Below are 16,320 nucleotides of genomic sequence, written 5' to 3' on the forward strand. Positions count from 1 at the left end.
CCCATGGGGTTTTTCCTAGCGTTTCCCTGGGGCTCCAGTCCCACCCCAGGCACAATGGCAGCGGGAGCAGCAACGCCTCGGCCCCAGCGGCCGTCCCAGAGCGGCTGCTCGTGGCTGGGAAGCTGCAGCCCCCAGCAGGGGCTGCGGGCACGGAGCAGGGGCTGCGGGCGCTGGGGCTCGTAGGGGAGCGCGGCGCTCGTGGCGTTACCGGGCCGGGGGGGCTGCGGGGCGGCGCCGTGTCCGCCAGGGGGCGCCCCGCGGGGCGGGCGGCGGCGCTGAGCGAGCGGCGATGCCCATGGGGTCCCGGGGCCGGTACGGGCGGTCTCGGTGTCCTTCCCGCTGCCAGCCGCGATCCAGAGGCTGCTCCGGGGAAGCGTCGTCCTCCTGGCGGCCATGGCAGCGGCACGGCACCGGCTCCCTGCCGCCGCAGCCGGAGCGTGCCTGGAGCCCCGGCGAGACCCAGCCCCGCGCTGGCCGCAACCGGAGCGGCAGCGCCTGTCCCGGAGCGACTTTTCCCGACCGCAGCGATAGTGGTCCCGATCCCAGCCCCAATCCTACCTCGATTCTCTGGCCTTGGCACCCATACCCTGCCCGCCGAGAAAGAAGCAGCTCGGCCCAGCTTCGACAAGAAATAGCGGCAGGACCAGGATACGAATTCCCAGGCCTAAATCCCCATCCCCGTCCCGGTCCCAGCCGAGCGCCGTGGACCCCGCGCAGCACCAGCAGCAGCCCCCGATCCGGATCTCCGCATAGCGCTCCGACCGACGCTCCCGCCGCCTCCCGGGATGAGCATCCCGCGCAGAAAACGGGACAGGCGCCGATCCGCCGGGATTTATGGGCGGGCGGGGGGCGGGGGGGAGGCGGGGCCCTGGGGGCGGGGCCGGCACAGGTGCGAGGGGCGGGGTCTGCACAGGTGTGCGGGACCCCAGTGCGGCTGCGCGGGGCGGGGCCTTGGGGGATTTAAGGCGCGGGGAGGCCCCAGCGGAGCCATTTGCTCCTCGGCGTTGGGTGAGGGAGGTTGCTGCCGGCCGGGGCCCTATATTTCTTTTTCTCTGCGTTTCTTTTCTCCTGCGTTTCTGTTGTGTTGTATTTCTGTGTATTTCACCTTTCTACCCTCCCTTCCACCCCTCCCCCACCCCCTACACCCTCCCCCCCCCAAACCCCCCCCCTCCCTCTCCCCCCTAGCCCTCCCCTCCCTCCCCCCCTACGGCCGCCCCTCTCTCGCTCTCTACCCCACCTACCCTACCCTACTTTCCCATCCTCTGCCTTCCCTCCCCAGCCGGACTCCCCCCTGACCCCGCTCCCAGCTCCCCCTTCCCCCCCACCAGTCGCTCCCCACCCGCCCTCAATCCCGCTCCTTCCTCCAGCCTGCCTTCCCCCTAGCCCCGTCCTCTGCTGTCCTGCACACCCCGATCTCTCCCCACCTTCTTCTCCGTTCCCCTGTTCTTGTTTTCCATTCCCCACTGTCCTCCTTTTCTCGCAGCCGCGGGGCTCGGGGTGCCGGGCAAGAATAAAGCCCTGAGGGCCGGAGCCCGGCGCCCCCGGCCTCGCTGGGGTCCCCACACGGGGCCGGAGCCGCTCTGCGGGTCCCCCCATTGCAGTCCAACACACCGCCCGACACCGCCGGGGCTCCGGCTTTCCCAACATCACACTGGGGGGGTCCTGGGGTGGGGGGCCCGAGTTACAGGGGCCCCCTCATTAGGAGGGGGTCCCAGGGGGGAGGGGGGGGATAGGAGGGGCCCCCTCGTTAGGAGGGGGTCCCAGGGGGGAGGGGGGGTTAGGAGGGGCCCCCTCCGGAGGAGGGGGTCCCTGGGGGGGGGTTGGGGAGGGCCCCCTCCGGAGGAGGGGGTCCAGGGGAGGGGGCGGGGCCTGGGGGTAATACCCCCCCCAGGCCCCGCCCCCTCCCCTGGACGCCCTCCTCCGGACGGGGTCCCGCCCCGGCCCCCTCCAGGGACCCCCTCCTCCGGACCGGGGCCCGGGGGGAGGGTGGGGCGGGCGGGGACAGGACGGCAGGGGACGGTCGTGTGTCTGGCAATTTTTTTTTTTTTACGTGAGCTCACGCTGCAGAGTGACGTGCCCGCCCCTGCTTCCCCCCCCACCCCACCCGCCCTCCCCCCCTCCCGGGCCCCGGTCCGGAGGAGGGGGTCCCTGGAGGGGGCCGGGGTGGGACCCCGTCCAGAGGAGGGGGTCCGGGGAAGGGGGCGGAGCCTGGAGGGGGATTACGCCCCCCCAGGCCCCGCCCCCTCCCCTGGACCCCCTCCTCCGGAGGGGGCCCTCCCCCACCCCCCTCCAGGGACCCCCTCCTCCGGAGGGGGCCCCTCCTAACCCCCTTCCCCCCTGGGACCCCCTCCTAATGAGGGGGCCCCTCCTGACCCCCCCTCCCCACTGGGACCCCCTCCTAACGAGGGGGCCCCTCCTAAACCCCCCTCCCCCCTGGGACCCCCTCCTAATGAGGGGGCCCCTGTAACTCGGGCCCCCCGCCCCAGGACCCCCCCAGTGTGATGTTGGGAAAGCCGGAGCCCCGGCGGTGTCGGGCGGTGTGTTGGACTGCAATGGGGGGACCCGCAGAGCGGCTCCGGCCCCGTGTGGGGACCCCAGCGAGGCCGGGGGCGCCGGGCTCCGGCCCTCAGGGCTTTATTCTTGCCCGGCACCCCGAGCCCCGCGGCTGCGAGAAAAGAAGGAAACGGGAGGACGGGGAGACAGGAGAGATGGGGGTGGTGAGGACGGGGAGGGAGAGGGGTCGGAGTGACGACGGAAGCGGGACAGGAAGGGAAAGGCCGAGGGGGGACAAGAGGGACGGTGGAAAGAGGAGGAATAGAAGGGAGTAGTGGGGAAGGGACACGACAGGAACGAGTGGGGGGAGTCGGGTTTGGGAGGAGAGGAAAGGAGCGTTTTAGGGCGAGAGGGAAGGTGGAGAAAGAAAGGGAATACGCGGGGAAGGAAGGAGGGCTAGAGAGAGGGACAGAAAGGGAGGCCGAAGCCTCCGCGCCTTACCTGCGGAGCCCGCACACGGAGCTCCCGTCCGCACCGTGCTCTGAGTGAGCAAATGGCGGCCGAGGCGATTTCCGGGGTCTAAAACACCTCGGCCCCGCCCCGCGCAGCCGCTCTGGGGCCCCGCACACCTGAGCCGCGCCCGCCGTGCACACCTGAGGCGGCCCCGCCCCTGGTCCCGCCCTTTGTGCCGCCTGGCCCCGCCCCCGTTCTCTCTGGCCCCGTCCCTTGTGCCGCCCGGTTCCGCCCCTGTCCCCGCCCCCTGTTTTCAGGCTCTGCCCCCCGAAACGCGTTCCCCCGCCAGGCGGGGGCGCCGCGATCGCACCGCGCTCCGTGTCCGCCAGAGGGCGCCCTGCGTGGTGCCGGCCCCACACGGCGGCTCCGCACCGGGGAACGGCCGCGATCCCGCACCCGGCAGCGCCCCGTGCCCGCGGCCATCCCGGGCCCCAAACCGGTCCCGGGCCCGCTGCCGCTTCCATCCGCCCGACGGGGGAGAGGCGGCACCGCCCGGCACACCCCAGCGGCGCTCTGCCCGCCACCCCCGGCCTCGGTGGCGGTGGCACCGTCGCAGCGCCCCGTGCCCGCGCTCCGTGGCCCCGCCCCTCGCACCTGTGCCGGCCCCGCCCCCCTGTCCCCCCCGGTCCCGGGGCTATCGCTCGGGGGCCTCGCTCGGCGCTGTGCGAGCCCCGCCCGACGGCTGCTCCCGCCGGGGACCGCTCGGAGCCTGGGCCGCTGCGGCGGGGCCGTGACCGCGGCCCGGGCTGCGGGGGCCGAGCGCTGCCTGGCTCTGCCGGGGGGCCCCGGGCGGTGCCGCCTCTCCCCCGTCGCCATCGGGACTGGCATCGCTATGGGGCGGGAGGGGCCTGGCTCTCCTGAGCCCGCAGAGCCCCGTCCCGGTGTCACCTTCCGTGTCCCGGCGCCGCGGGCGGGAGTGGCGGGCAGGGAGCGGCAACCGCCGGCCCCGCCTTCCCGTCCCGCTCCGTCGGGCCCGGGCTCGCCGAGCCCCGGCCGGGACCCGCCCAGGCCCGGGGACACCGCGGCTCCCGCCCCGCCTCCTGCCCCCGGCACCTCCCCGCCCGCCCGGCAACGGCCCCGGGGCCTCCGGCACCCGAGACCGCGGCGGGGGCTGGGCCCGAGCCCCCGAACGCCGGCCCCACGGGCTCCGCAACGCCGCGCTCCCGGCTCCTCACCCCCCGCCCATCGGCACCGGGGAGAGGCCCCACGAGTGTCCCGGCTCCGGGAAGAGCCTCGGCCGGAGCTCGGCCTCCGCTGCCGAGCGCCACGAGGGAGCGCCTGAGCGCTTCTCTCAGCCCCGAAGCCGCCCCCGTCAGGCCGGGGCCGGGCCCGGACAGCGCCGGGCCGGGGCTCCGCCTTCCGAACACTCGCGCGCAGCATTTCGGCTCTGGCCCCGGGCCCCAAAATGCAGGACTCGGCCTCTGTGCTCCAGGCCTGGGCGAGCCTCGTTCTGCACCCCCGAAACACAGGGCTCAAGTCCCGGCTTCACAGCCCTCGGCCTGCCCAGCTGCGACTGGGTCCAAGTGCCAGCAGCGGAGCACTTTGTCCCTGAGCCCTCCTCACCTTCACCACCACAAAAAAAAAAAAAAAAAAACCAAAAAAAAAAAAAAAAAAAAAAAAAAAACAAAAAAAAAAAACCACCAAAAAACAACAACAACAAAAAAAAACCAAAAACCAAGCAAACAACCCACAGGACTCCCGATTCTGAGACCAGAAAAATGCCCAATTTATTAGTCTCAGTTCACAGGGTGGTGGAATTGACTGCGGCCATCCCCACAGATGGTCACAGGGAATGGACCTCTCACACATTTGATTCTCCTGGGAGAACTGCTGCAGGCTAGCAAAAAACCCACCCGTGGCATTAGAAGGTAGGAAGCCTGCCCTGAAAGGATGCCATCAAATGCAGCCTGTCTGCAATACCGCGTTATCCCAGCACTGCGATATCCCATTATCCCCAGCCGGGTTTGTTGCGCCGCCTCCGGCTCACGGAGCGATGCCGCTCGTGGCTCCGGGCGCTGCCGCGGCGCGGGGAACAGCCCCGGATCCGCTCGGCCCGGGGGAAGCGAAGGGGTGCCCGGTGCCCGGGCCGGAGCGGGCAGCAGCGGGTGACGATCCGGGCGCTCCTGCCCGGCTCCTGAGCTCAGGCTGAGGCAGCTCCCAGCTGCCGCCGCCGGGAAGGAGCAGCTCGCCAAGGATGGCCGCGCTCCCGGGCCATGGCAGCTGCCCCGCCTCGCTCAGGGACAGCGGCAGCTTTGGCAGAGGAAGCGGAGCCCCAGCGGCCGGGGCTCGGCAGCAGCCGGCACCGAGCCCCTTGCACTGAGCGGGAGCAGAGGGACGGGCCCGAGCCCGGGACTCGCATCCCGCCCGGGGACTCGGGGACGCGGGCTCTCTGCTCGGGCTCCGCCAGGAGGAGGAGGCGCATGGCAGTGCCCGGGAGGAGCCGGCACTGCCGGCCGACAGGGCTGCTCCTGAGGGGAGAACTCGCTCTGTGCTCCTTGCGCGGGATCAAGGCATGGCCAGAAGCTTTCATATTCATTTGACAGACTCTCGCACACCGACCGCTACCAACGTGCACTGTGCAAAGCAGCCACCATGGCTGCAGGCTCCAAAACAAAGAGAAACAGCGCTGTTCTCCTTTCCTTCTTTACGCAATCACACCTAGCTAAGATTCATAACACCTGATGCCATTTTCTGTTTAAAACTCTGGCCAATACCGTGCCACTGACTAGGTCTCAAAAGCGGAAAGATGACAGCCATCAATTAAAGCTGATGCCAGATCTTTGCCTATTTAGCTTTCCATGACAGAAATCCCTGGATGGATCCACGTGCTCCTCTGCTCCTATCAGCTGAGCTTTTGTCTCACTCCAATCTCCTTAGGATGCCCTAAATCCAACCTGTTCTGCTTCTCAGAGCAAAGCCTGCTGCCATCTCTGCTCGTGACCTTTGCATGGCACACATTGTTAGCACACTGCTAATGGCAAAACAAATTGCCTCTCCTTCTTTCTGCAGTGAACAGTTCAGCTTCTGGGGAGCTGCAGCTGTGACAATCATGAGCAGCTCTCAACATGATCTCAACGTGGAGCTGCTCTTTTCCAAGTCTGCCCCTGTAGAAAATCCACGTTGTTGAAAAATGTCACCAAAGCGGGAATTGCTGCTGAAGCTCTCTTAGCGCACAAGGGCAGAGCCATTCCTGGGGCTAAAAGTGCCTCATTCCCACTTTTCAATGCTCTTGGATCAACCTATGTGTTCATTTCCATCTTCCTGAGAAGCCTTGATCTTTTGTAGTGGAATCAAAGCAAAGCAGAGCTGAGCAAAACCCCACCTGTTGCTATGATCCTTCCCACTGCTTTTATTGATGTTGTTCCAGCTGGATTTATTTCATTATGAAAAGGCAAATTCAAGAGTCTTTTTATCTCCACGGTTTACGTTGTCTTTTGCTGGCTTGGACTTTTGCTTTCTGCCCTCTGCCGGTCTGGGCACGTTCACCTTTCAGGATTCCCATCCTCTGCCCTGCCCGGGCTGCCTCTGGCTCAGCTCCCTTGGCAGCCGCTGCTTTCCCCGGAGCTCTCGGCCTTTAGCTCGCGTCCCTTTCCATGGGCCACGCCTCCCAGCTGCTCCAGCCCGGGCATTCCCGCCTGGGAACGAGCAGGGATTCCCTGCCCTGGCCCAGGGAAGCCTCCAGCCCTGCAGGCATTGCCGAGGCTCAGGGGCCGCTCCAAACCCTTGGTGTCCCAGAGCTCCCGGATCAGTGCCAGGGCAGAGCTGGGAGCCTGTCCTAAGGAGCGGGACTGAGGCACGCGGTGCCTGCAAAGTCCCCCATGGATATTGGATCCAGCTGGCAGGAGCAGGTGCGGCCAAGGCAGCCCATTCCATTTCCTGCCCACCCAGAGATCTCCAACACTTCAGCCTGCTAAGGCTGGCACACAAATCCCTGCCCTGGGGCACGGCAGCGACTGCAGCGCACCCAGGAGAAGGCAAACGCAACGATCGGGGCTCAGTTCTGAGGCTGGGATCGAGGTTCATTCTCAGCCATTTCAAACAAGGATTGCACCCCACTGCTCAGTTCTTTCTGCAGCTGGGACTCCAGGAAGAGGAGAAAGGAGGCACTTTACTGGAGCCCCTTTCCTGCCAACCACTGAGGGTCATTCAGGTGCTGAGAGAAAGCACAGCCAGGGAGAGCTGCCCCTGCTCTGCTGGGATTGCACCCTGCACTCACGAGGGACAGGTGGCTCTGTGAAATCGGTCTCAGCATTTTTGTGCCTCATAGCTCCCACTGAAATGATTTTGAGCAGAACGGAGGCTGCTGAGCGTCACTGAGCAGCACAGGAGACATTCAGCAATGCCCATGAGCTGGCAGAGATGATTGCTGGCGCTGATGGCCTGAGCCCTGGGCTGAGAGTTCCAGTGGCAGCAGCAGTGACAGCCACCCCGGCATTGCCCAGAAACAGGAGAAACCGGCCCTGCCCTGTGTGGGGAGAATGTCTGCTGTGCATCTCCCAGTTACAGCCCCAGCGCTCCCTGGGCTCCTGCAGACATTAATTCCTTCTGCCTTCCTCACAAGGCATCTCCACTCGTTCCATCGTCTGCCTGCTGGGCACTGCTCCCCTCCTTATTGCACAGGGGAGAGCGAGGAACTCTGCAATTGCCCCGCACTGAGCTCCTCTCACATCATCTCCCACTCCTTTCATGGCCTCACCAGCCAGGAGAAACATTCAAGGGGGAACAAAGTGTGCTGTGCTCTAGGCAAGGTCAGAAAGGGGCCCAAAGAGACAGATTTTGGATTAACTCTGGCTGGAGAAAACCAAAGGCAATCAGGATTGCCTCAAAAAGAAAACAAGAAAGGAGGGGATTATTAAAGCCATTTATAGAGTCACATTAAGGTCTGTTCCTCAAGGTTTTGGCTCTTGGCACTTCTGTAAGCAGCACGACAGACTGTGGGCAACTGTGACAGACTGCACAGAGAAGGGGGGTTTTTAGAAATAATATAAATAATATAAAAATAGATATATCATTTTTATATTGTATATTTCTTATATTTATTTATAATAAATATTTATAGATATCAGTATATATAATATATATTTGTATATTTGTATATTTGTATTTCTATTTTTATGTTATTTATATTATTTATAAAAAACCCCAGCCTATAACCAAATCAAATCCAAAAAAACCCAATTTATTTTAACTATATTTAAATATTTTTATATTTACAATCTATATTTATATATCTTTAGATATATATATAAAATAGACCATCATTTATATATATTATGGTGTGTTACAATAATATACTATATATTATAGTTTTTTATATTTATCTATCTATTTTCTATATTTATGTTTACCACTATCATTTTATATTTATTTTTATATTTGTATTTATTTCTACTTTAATCTATATATTAGACCATATCAATTCATTAACCCAACGCATCAGAACCACACAAATACCGCACCTTCGGCAGCACCGGTACGCAGCCCACGCTCATCCCATCGCAGCATATCCAAACCAAACCTATTTCTAGGACTAACAGAACAAAGACCCCACGACATTTAACCCTAAGAAAAACTCAAACCAACCTAACTGTAAAGAAACTTTAAATCCCACTATAACTAGCCCAAAAGCTCCGTACATTCTCATCATAAACTTCCTCCTAAACCAATGGCTCAAAACCCCAAAAAACTCAGATACACATGGAAAATGACAGAACTGCTAGTAAAAACAAACACCCATGAAAAATTAAATCAAACCAACTCACTAAACTCAAAACTCTACAACTGACCCTAAACATTACTAAAAAAGCCTCCAAAGGTCTACCTTTATGCTAACTCACAAATAATAACCAATAATCTATAAAAATTATTTTTAAAAATTAAAAAAATAAATAAAAGCATGAAAATAAAAAATCTAAACTACTAAAATACTAAAAAATATCACTATCCTAATTTAGAAACATATTGCCTATAAAAACCCACCATATAAATGCCCCTGTCTCTAAAACTAAAACTAAAAAAAAAAACAAACCAGAAAGAAATCGGAACTTAGGAACGCTAAAACCAGAACGTTCAAGAAGTTCCACCATATCCCTGATCATACACCAACTACAAACAACGTGAAACGATACAAACAATTCTTAAAAACCGCCTTAAAACAACTACAATTAAAACCCTTTCAACAATTCAAAACTGCATTGAACAAAAGCCATCTCATAAATTAACACCCAAAACTCCAGCAGCCCAGCTGGCCCTACCAAATCTCTCTGTTGATACATGCAGTAAACAAAACCAAAATCCCAGGAATACCTATCAGAAGTCTAGGAAAGAAACCTCTTGAAATTAAGCCTACCTCAAATACAAACCAACCCGTGCAGAAAGTGAGCTTCACTCAAAAAACTATTTACACAGAGTTAATAAGACCAAGAAATAAAACAACACACCATCTACCACCAGCGAATACAGCAGTGAAGGAAAAAAACCCACTTTTTTTGTCTTTTTTATTTTTTAAACTAAACCAAGCCCTTCCCATACGTGCATGGCCCCAGCAAGGGATTCTGCTGCAACAAGAAAGGGGGGGCAGCCCCCAGAAGGCTTGAGGTTCCTGCCCAGCCTCGCTGTCACGGGCCAGGGGCAGCGAGAGAGGGAGCGGCACAGACGGCGGGGACGGCCCGGCACGGAGCGGGGGCCGCTCTCAGCGCGATGCCGGCAAAGCCGCAGCTCCGGCGCTGTCGGCCGCGCTGCTTGAGCGGCACGGGGGGATCCGCCGAGAGCCTCCGGCCCCGCGCGGGGACTCCCGCAAGGGCCCAGGGGCGCCGGGCTCCGGCCCTCGGGGCTTTATTCTCCGGCAGCCCGAGCCCCGCGGCTGCGGGGCAAAGAAGGAAAGGGGGCACGGGAAGAGAGGAGCGAGAGCAGGGCACGACAAAGGGCGGCGAGGGAGCTCGGGCTGTGCAGGAAAGCGGCACGGGAAGGGAAAGCCCGGGACGAGGGTACACGGAGGCTGGGCACAGGAAGGAGACAGGGGGAACAGAAGGGAGTAGCGGGCTAGGGACAGGACAGGAAGGAGCCGGCTTTGCGGGGGGAGAGGGAATGGGGGAAAGGGAGCGAGAGAAGGCGAATACGGGGAGAAGGAAGGAGGGCTAGAGAGAGGGACAGGCGGGGAAGCCTCCCAGAGCCCCGGCTGCACCCCGAGCCCGGCCCGGCGCCTCGCCCTGCCCGGGATGCTGCGGCGCTCGGCGGAGCTCGGCTCGCTCCGGAGACGCTCGGCTCCGGTCGGCTCTTGGCGCCTCAACTCGGCTCTTGGCGCCTGCATTCGCCTCTTCGGCCGAGCTCGCCTCGCTTCGGCCCAACTCCCAGCCGCTCTGTGCCTTCGGCGCGCCTCGGCTCCGCTCGCCTCGCCTCGGCTCCCCGACGGCGGGCGGGCAAGCGCCGCCGCCTCCCGTTCAGCTCGCCCGGCTCGGGGCTCTCCCGCTGCCGCGTCCCGCGGGCGGCCCGGCCACGGCGCGGACACGACCGGGAGCGCGGGCTCGGGCAGGAGCTCATTAGGCTGGGAGCGCACTGGCGCTAAGCAGCGCGCACGAGAGCAGCAGGCTCGCTTCGCCTGAGCTCGGCTCGCTTCGCTTCAGGCAGCCTCGGAAGCCTCGCCTCGGTTCGCTCGAGGCCGTCAGGGTCGGCCGCTCTCGCCTTGCTTCGGCCGAGCTCGTGCGATTCCCCCGAAGGCGGCGGCGTTCGGTTGTGGTTTTAGAAATATCCTCCTCTATCGATTGGATCTCTCTACAGTTAGATTTATATTTCTAGAATACTTCTATTAATCCAAAGAAAAAACCCATCTCTAACCAAATAAATACAAGAAAACACCTTCTTTTAAACGATATCGAAATATTTTTATACTTTGTATAATTATATTCACATTTATATTTATAGTTTCTTTTGATGCAATCTATTAATAATTATCTATAATATCTATAAAATTCTAGACATGTATTTAAATTATTATTTATATTATGTATCGTATCTACTGCTGCAACTGATTTTTTCTTCTAGTTTTAAACGTTATCTGTATGTATTTATGATATATTTCTAGACTTAGATTTCTACCTTCATATTCTTTGTATTTATCATTTTTATCATCAAAACCCTGCCTATTGACAAGTTAAAAAAACCGCTTTCTTTAACGATCTAAAAAATATTTTTATATTTATAATTTTCCTATTTCTATTTATAATTTGCTCTCTAGTACGTGATAACATACCTGCTCCTGCACCGCAGTGGGGCTCCCTCTCCTGGGCACCTCGGGGTGCCCCCAACGGCATCAGAGCCCCGAGTCTTCACCCCCCCCTTTTCCTCTAGTTAGAAACTACACTGGAACTTTTTTCTGGAAACAAAGACATGACCTAAATCCTCTCCCCATGTCCTAGAGAGATAGATGGTCAGTTCTTAGTTGACTGGGCAGCAGTTTCTTCAATAGAATGATAAACAATATGGAAACGTTTTAGCTACAAGCAAATAGGCAAATCTGAACAAGGTCCTGGTGGCCAGCCACTGCAGTTCTTTTGAAGCAATTTTTTAAACAATCAAATACTGGTACCACAAAAAATAAAGCAAAAAGCTGACTACTGGCTAAGAAAGAAGGAAAAATTAACTTTTGACGACAACAACAACATTCCAAGGACACAGGCTTTTTTCCAGTCTCATACCTTATTACTACTACCTCTCTTGGGAATTCTCATCGTGGATCCCAAAAGGAATAAATCCCTCAGCGTGTCCTAAAGCACCAAGGAGCTACCTACAAGTGAAGGTGGCTACTTTCAGTGCAGACACAGCTGATGACACAGCAGTGGCACAGTTCCGTGCTGCACAGGGATAGTACTGTCTCCTCTTCTCCAGCAGCTGACTCTCTCCTGCCATGGCTTCTGTAAATGCATCAGAGCACGACCTTAACCACAAACAGGCAAGAAAACACCATCAGAAGTCTTTCATTAAGCAGTACAAGAAGGGTTCCAATCAGAGACCAACAGAATTTCAAGGAAGCAGTATGCAATTAAACCCCCTCAGACTTGTTCAAGTATCCGGCAGGTAGATGGAACCAAAATGGAACCATTCAGAAATGACAGAGAAGACCCCCCCAAGTATTTATACAGGAGTCCTTAATGTCAGAAAGGGGATGACAGGTTATGTTCAGATAAGATGAATGTTTATTTGGATCTATAAATAAACTTCTCTCGTGGTCCTTTGCCAAAAAATAGAACCTACAAGTGAACACCTACACCTGCCTAAAGAGACCTAACGAGCCCCTGGCAGCCACCGGCATCAAAGCGCAGTGGATGTTTCTAATCCAGGCTAAGGAGAACAATATCACCTTTTGTTCTCTCCAGTTTGTTTCCTCTGCAGTCCTAGTTGCTCCTTATGATTTTTACAGTCTCTGTATCTTCTCGGGCAGCGCTGAGTCTGACGACCGGGATACGAGAGTCCTTCCCTGCCCTACGGAGAGAACCAGGAAAAAAAGTTCAAAAAAGAACAGGGCAGTTTGAAGTTAATACCTCCGACGAGAAGCAGCACCCGACAAACAGAGCAACGGTGAACAAAGCGTGACACCTCCCTGGGGACAGAAGACTGACAAACTCTCCGGGATTTACAATTCCAGTAACCAAGCCCTTCAGCACAGCAGCCAAGTGTCCCATTAGGTGGTGCTGCACCAAAGAATGATCCAAGAGGTTCCAAAGAGTGAAATGCACGTTATTGTCCAAAGACGTAAAATCTTGCAAAATACCAAAACTACAATAGATCTAAACTACATGGCAAGAGTACAAGTGTTAGCTTGAGGAGCTGGAACCATCCAGGTGAGCAACTGCTAACTGGATCCTCAACAGAGTTTGAGGAACCCTTCAGGATACAGAAGGGTTTTCCCCAGCAATGTCACAGGCCGAGTTTTGATAGAAGTGCACTTGCCAGATGCTCAGAAACGTCACCCATCCTCCTCCGGGTGTCCTGAGAGAGCTGCGAATGGCTCTCACGTGGTTTGAGCTGGTTCTGTAAGGGCTCAGGGTGAATTTCACCAGATGCAACCAAACTGGGCAACTCCCAGTGGGACAGAAGGAACCCAAAGCTTGTTTTACCCAAAGCTTGGGTAAGCAGAGCTCCAGCAAATACTGAGGAAACGATCAGAACAGGGTAACAAATAATAAACATACCTTTTTTAACTTGCCTTTTTTTTTTTTTTTTTTCAGATGAGCAAAACAATTAAGGAGAAGGTGAAAACCTCACCATGACTGAACATTTCATCACCTGTAAGCTGACCATCCTTAGCATAGAGGACTCCAAATTTAAAATTCACCAATCCCTGGGAAATAAAACCAAATGTTATTTGGTAAACAGTCAAACAGAAGACATAAAAATTTGTTTCCTCTAATCTTTGCATACATCCTACGCATTAGAACATACATTTTATACCATCTCCTAATACATAATGATTTACCTTTAAACTTTGATAGTATAGCATAAAATCATTAACTTAAATTGGTGATCTATTATTATTTAGTTGGTGCTTCAAGTTATTTTTGCTGTCATGTTCAAAAAAACAGGACTTATTTTTACTGTAACGAGCAATTGATTTAGAAGTCATCAAAAGCCCATCAAAATACAAAGCTGTATTCACCGGACGGGTCTGTGAGCAAGAAGTAGTCAGGCTTGTACTCACCTCTTGCCCTTCAAGAACCAATAAATCCTGTCAACAGAAACAGCATCTTTAGCCCCCTCCTATTAAAGATTCTACAAGGATGATGGTTTTATTTGTGTTTACAAGTTTGGATTTGAAATGGCCAGCTCAATGGATAAAGAGACAGTTTAAGTAGTATTAGATTATTATTATTCTTATTATTAGCTACTGGAAGAAACAAACCATTGGTATCTATACTTAATTACTTCTATTTCCAGGAAATCATAAAGAAAAAGAACCAAACAAAGAAAAGTCACTTCCTACCTTTTGTATCTCAGGATGTAAAATGTCTCTTGGGCTCTTCTCCAGTTTCTCCAGACTCCTGGCACTGAAATGCAAATGAACGAGTGCTTTATAGGAGGGCAAGTGCACATTCCAACCCCGAACCCCCAACTGATGGCAGTTACAGCGCTTACAAAATGAATCCTTCCCAGAGCCTCTGGGAAATGGAACGGTTTGTGCAACTGCCATTTCTTCCCCAAAATACTAACTCCCAACACTTCCTAAACTGAGTTTGCATTTTAAAAACAGAAATTAGGGAGACTCAGGGTGGAGATCAGGTTGAAATTGATTTCCTTCTAAAGCACAGGGCTCTGTTCCATCACCCTTCACTTTGGCTCCACACAGAATCACGGGGAGCATTTTAGGAGGGCTCAAGAACCAATTCTATTTCTCTCTTTTTCTAGTTCTCTCTCTTCCTAAATAATTCAAGGCAAGTCAAATGAAAAAGGACAAGTTCAGCATCAAATTCACACTTTTTCCCTTTGACTGCTCAAGAACAGGCTTTAAAACCACTTCTTGCTGCCTTCAACGATTAAGACTTGCAAAATCATTTTTACATGTGTGATAGGTTTATCATAAAAACCACAGAACGCAAGCTCTGAATGACAGGAAAAGGTACACAGGCAAATATCTCAGCTGATGGTGGCTTATTTCTAAACACAGACCTTAACGGAGATTGCACGGAGAATGTTTCAGTGGGACTCTAAGGGAAAAATATTTTCTGAGTACCCTGTAAACAAGAAAAGCTAGGCTATGTTACAGGACATACCCACTTGTTCTGCATATTCAAATAAGATTATCAATAAAAACAGTTAAGAAGGAAGAAAACCAAGGTAATTTTACTCAGCTATATTCACTGCCGATTTAGAGGAAAAAAAAAAGTCACGGGTGCTGCAAAGAAAAAAAAGTGAACCATAAACGCCTACAGTAGAACTTTAAAACAATTGCTTGGATAAAAGCAGCTCATGGAACGTGAAGTAGAAAAAAAGCGAAACCAGTATCAGACCTGCCTATTTTCTTACCATTGCACAAGAAAATCCGACAAGCGGTAGAAAGTCACTGCCTAAAACCGATCCTAGGATGCAACCAAGAACAATGGAGGCATTTGCTAATCTAAACGGAAACCTTTTCCGGACCCTAGTGTCAAATCACACGTTTTGTCTCTCAGCAGCTCGAGGCTGGAGAGCATTTCCCCTGGGGGTCGGGAGGGCAGGGGCACAAGGGGCTGAGTTTGCCGATCGCACCTGTGCCATCAGAAGGATCCTGCCCGGCGCTCCTTGCGCTCGCCATTCTCCGGGCCATCGCTGTGTTTTACTGCTCAGCGATGCCGCTCCATCTGTTTGCGTGGAAGGAAGAGCCACGAGCACTGAGGCACTCAGCAGCCGTGTCATGCCAGCGATGTCGAGCGCTCTCTGCTCGCAAGGCTGAGCCCGCCGCGGAGCCGCCTCCGCAGCCGCTCGTCCGCCCCCGCCCGCAGCAGCGGCAGCGGCCCGAGGGAGACGGCTGCAGCTCGGCGGCTCCCGCGCCTCCGCCAGCCCGAGGGCAGCCGCCGCACAGTGACCGCGGCAGCGCCCGGCGCCGCTCGCCCGGGGCGGCTCCTGCAGCTCCCGGCCCGCGGCAGCAAAGCACCGCCTGGCGCTCCGCCATCGGCGGGCAGCAGCGCGCCCCGCCCGAGCTCAGCCCCCGCCACCGGGACCGCTGAGCGAGGCCGAGGCTCCGGGCGGACGCCCCTTCCGCGCCGCTCGGCTCCGTGCGGGCGGCCGGACGGAGGCTTCGCCCCTCCAGCGTCGCTGCCGCGGCTCCGTCCCGCGCGGGACAGGCGCCGGGAGCTCCCCGCGCCCAGCCCGCTCCCCCGGCACGCGGCCGCCTCGGGCCGCCAGCCACTCCTACGGCGCGTCGGCCGTTGCGTCAGACGCCGCGCTTTACGGCCGCAGGGCCTGCCGGGAGTTGGAGTCTCGGACTGACAGCCACCGCTCCGTTCTCCGCCACCGGGAGCTGCGCTCCCGCCAGGGGATCAAACGGCTCCTTCGCTCCTGGGCGCGGAAGCACCTTAGGCAGCACCGCCCCTCCCGAATGTCCTTTCTTTTCCACTCCAACTCTTTTTTCTTTTTTTCACTCTGTTTTTCACCCCCTTTTCCACTTTGGCTCTTTCTTTTTCACTCTCACCCTTTTCCTTTTTCATTTTTTTTCTTCCTTTCTCTTCCTTCTTTTTTTTTTTTCTTCCTTTCCTTTTCCCTTTTCTTTTGCTCTCTCTTTCTCTCTTTCTTTCTGTCTCTCTTTCTTTCTCTCTCTCTCTCTCTTTCTGTCTCTCTCTCTTTCTC

The 16,320-nt window shown here is 56.0% G+C and overlaps 1 protein-coding gene across 4 annotated transcripts; it reads right to left on the reverse strand.

The window, feature by feature from the left end:
• Positions 1 to 10,729: 10,729 nt before the first annotated feature.
• On the reverse strand, positions 10,730 to 16,320 carry LOC143694276 (uncharacterized). 4 transcript variants are annotated; one of them, XM_077179459.1, is made up of 5 exons: positions 15,244 to 16,320; positions 13,982 to 14,045; positions 13,288 to 13,342; positions 12,362 to 12,483; positions 10,730 to 11,912 (listed from the first exon to the last, which is right to left on the reverse strand). In XM_077179459.1, exon 1 carries the CDS (start codon positions 15,644 to 15,646, stop codon positions 15,311 to 15,313), a length of 336 nt encoding a protein of 111 aa, XP_077035574.1. In that variant the 5' UTR covers positions 15,647 to 16,320; the 3' UTR covers positions 10,730 to 11,912; positions 12,362 to 12,483; positions 13,288 to 13,342; positions 13,982 to 14,045; positions 15,244 to 15,310. The 4 variants fall into 4 exon arrangements, with proteins under 4 accessions (XP_077035574.1, XP_077035573.1, XP_077035571.1 ...); XM_077179458.1 differs by having other exon boundaries at positions 10,730 to 11,938; XM_077179456.1 differs by lacking the exon at positions 10,730 to 11,912 and adding an exon at positions 14,665 to 14,729 and having other exon boundaries at positions 11,951 to 12,483.

This window comes from Agelaius phoeniceus, chromosome 6 (genome assembly GCF_051311805.1).
Source record: "Agelaius phoeniceus isolate bAgePho1 chromosome 6, bAgePho1.hap1, whole genome shotgun sequence".
Classification (NCBI taxonomy): domain Eukaryota; kingdom Metazoa; phylum Chordata; class Aves; order Passeriformes; family Icteridae; genus Agelaius; species Agelaius phoeniceus.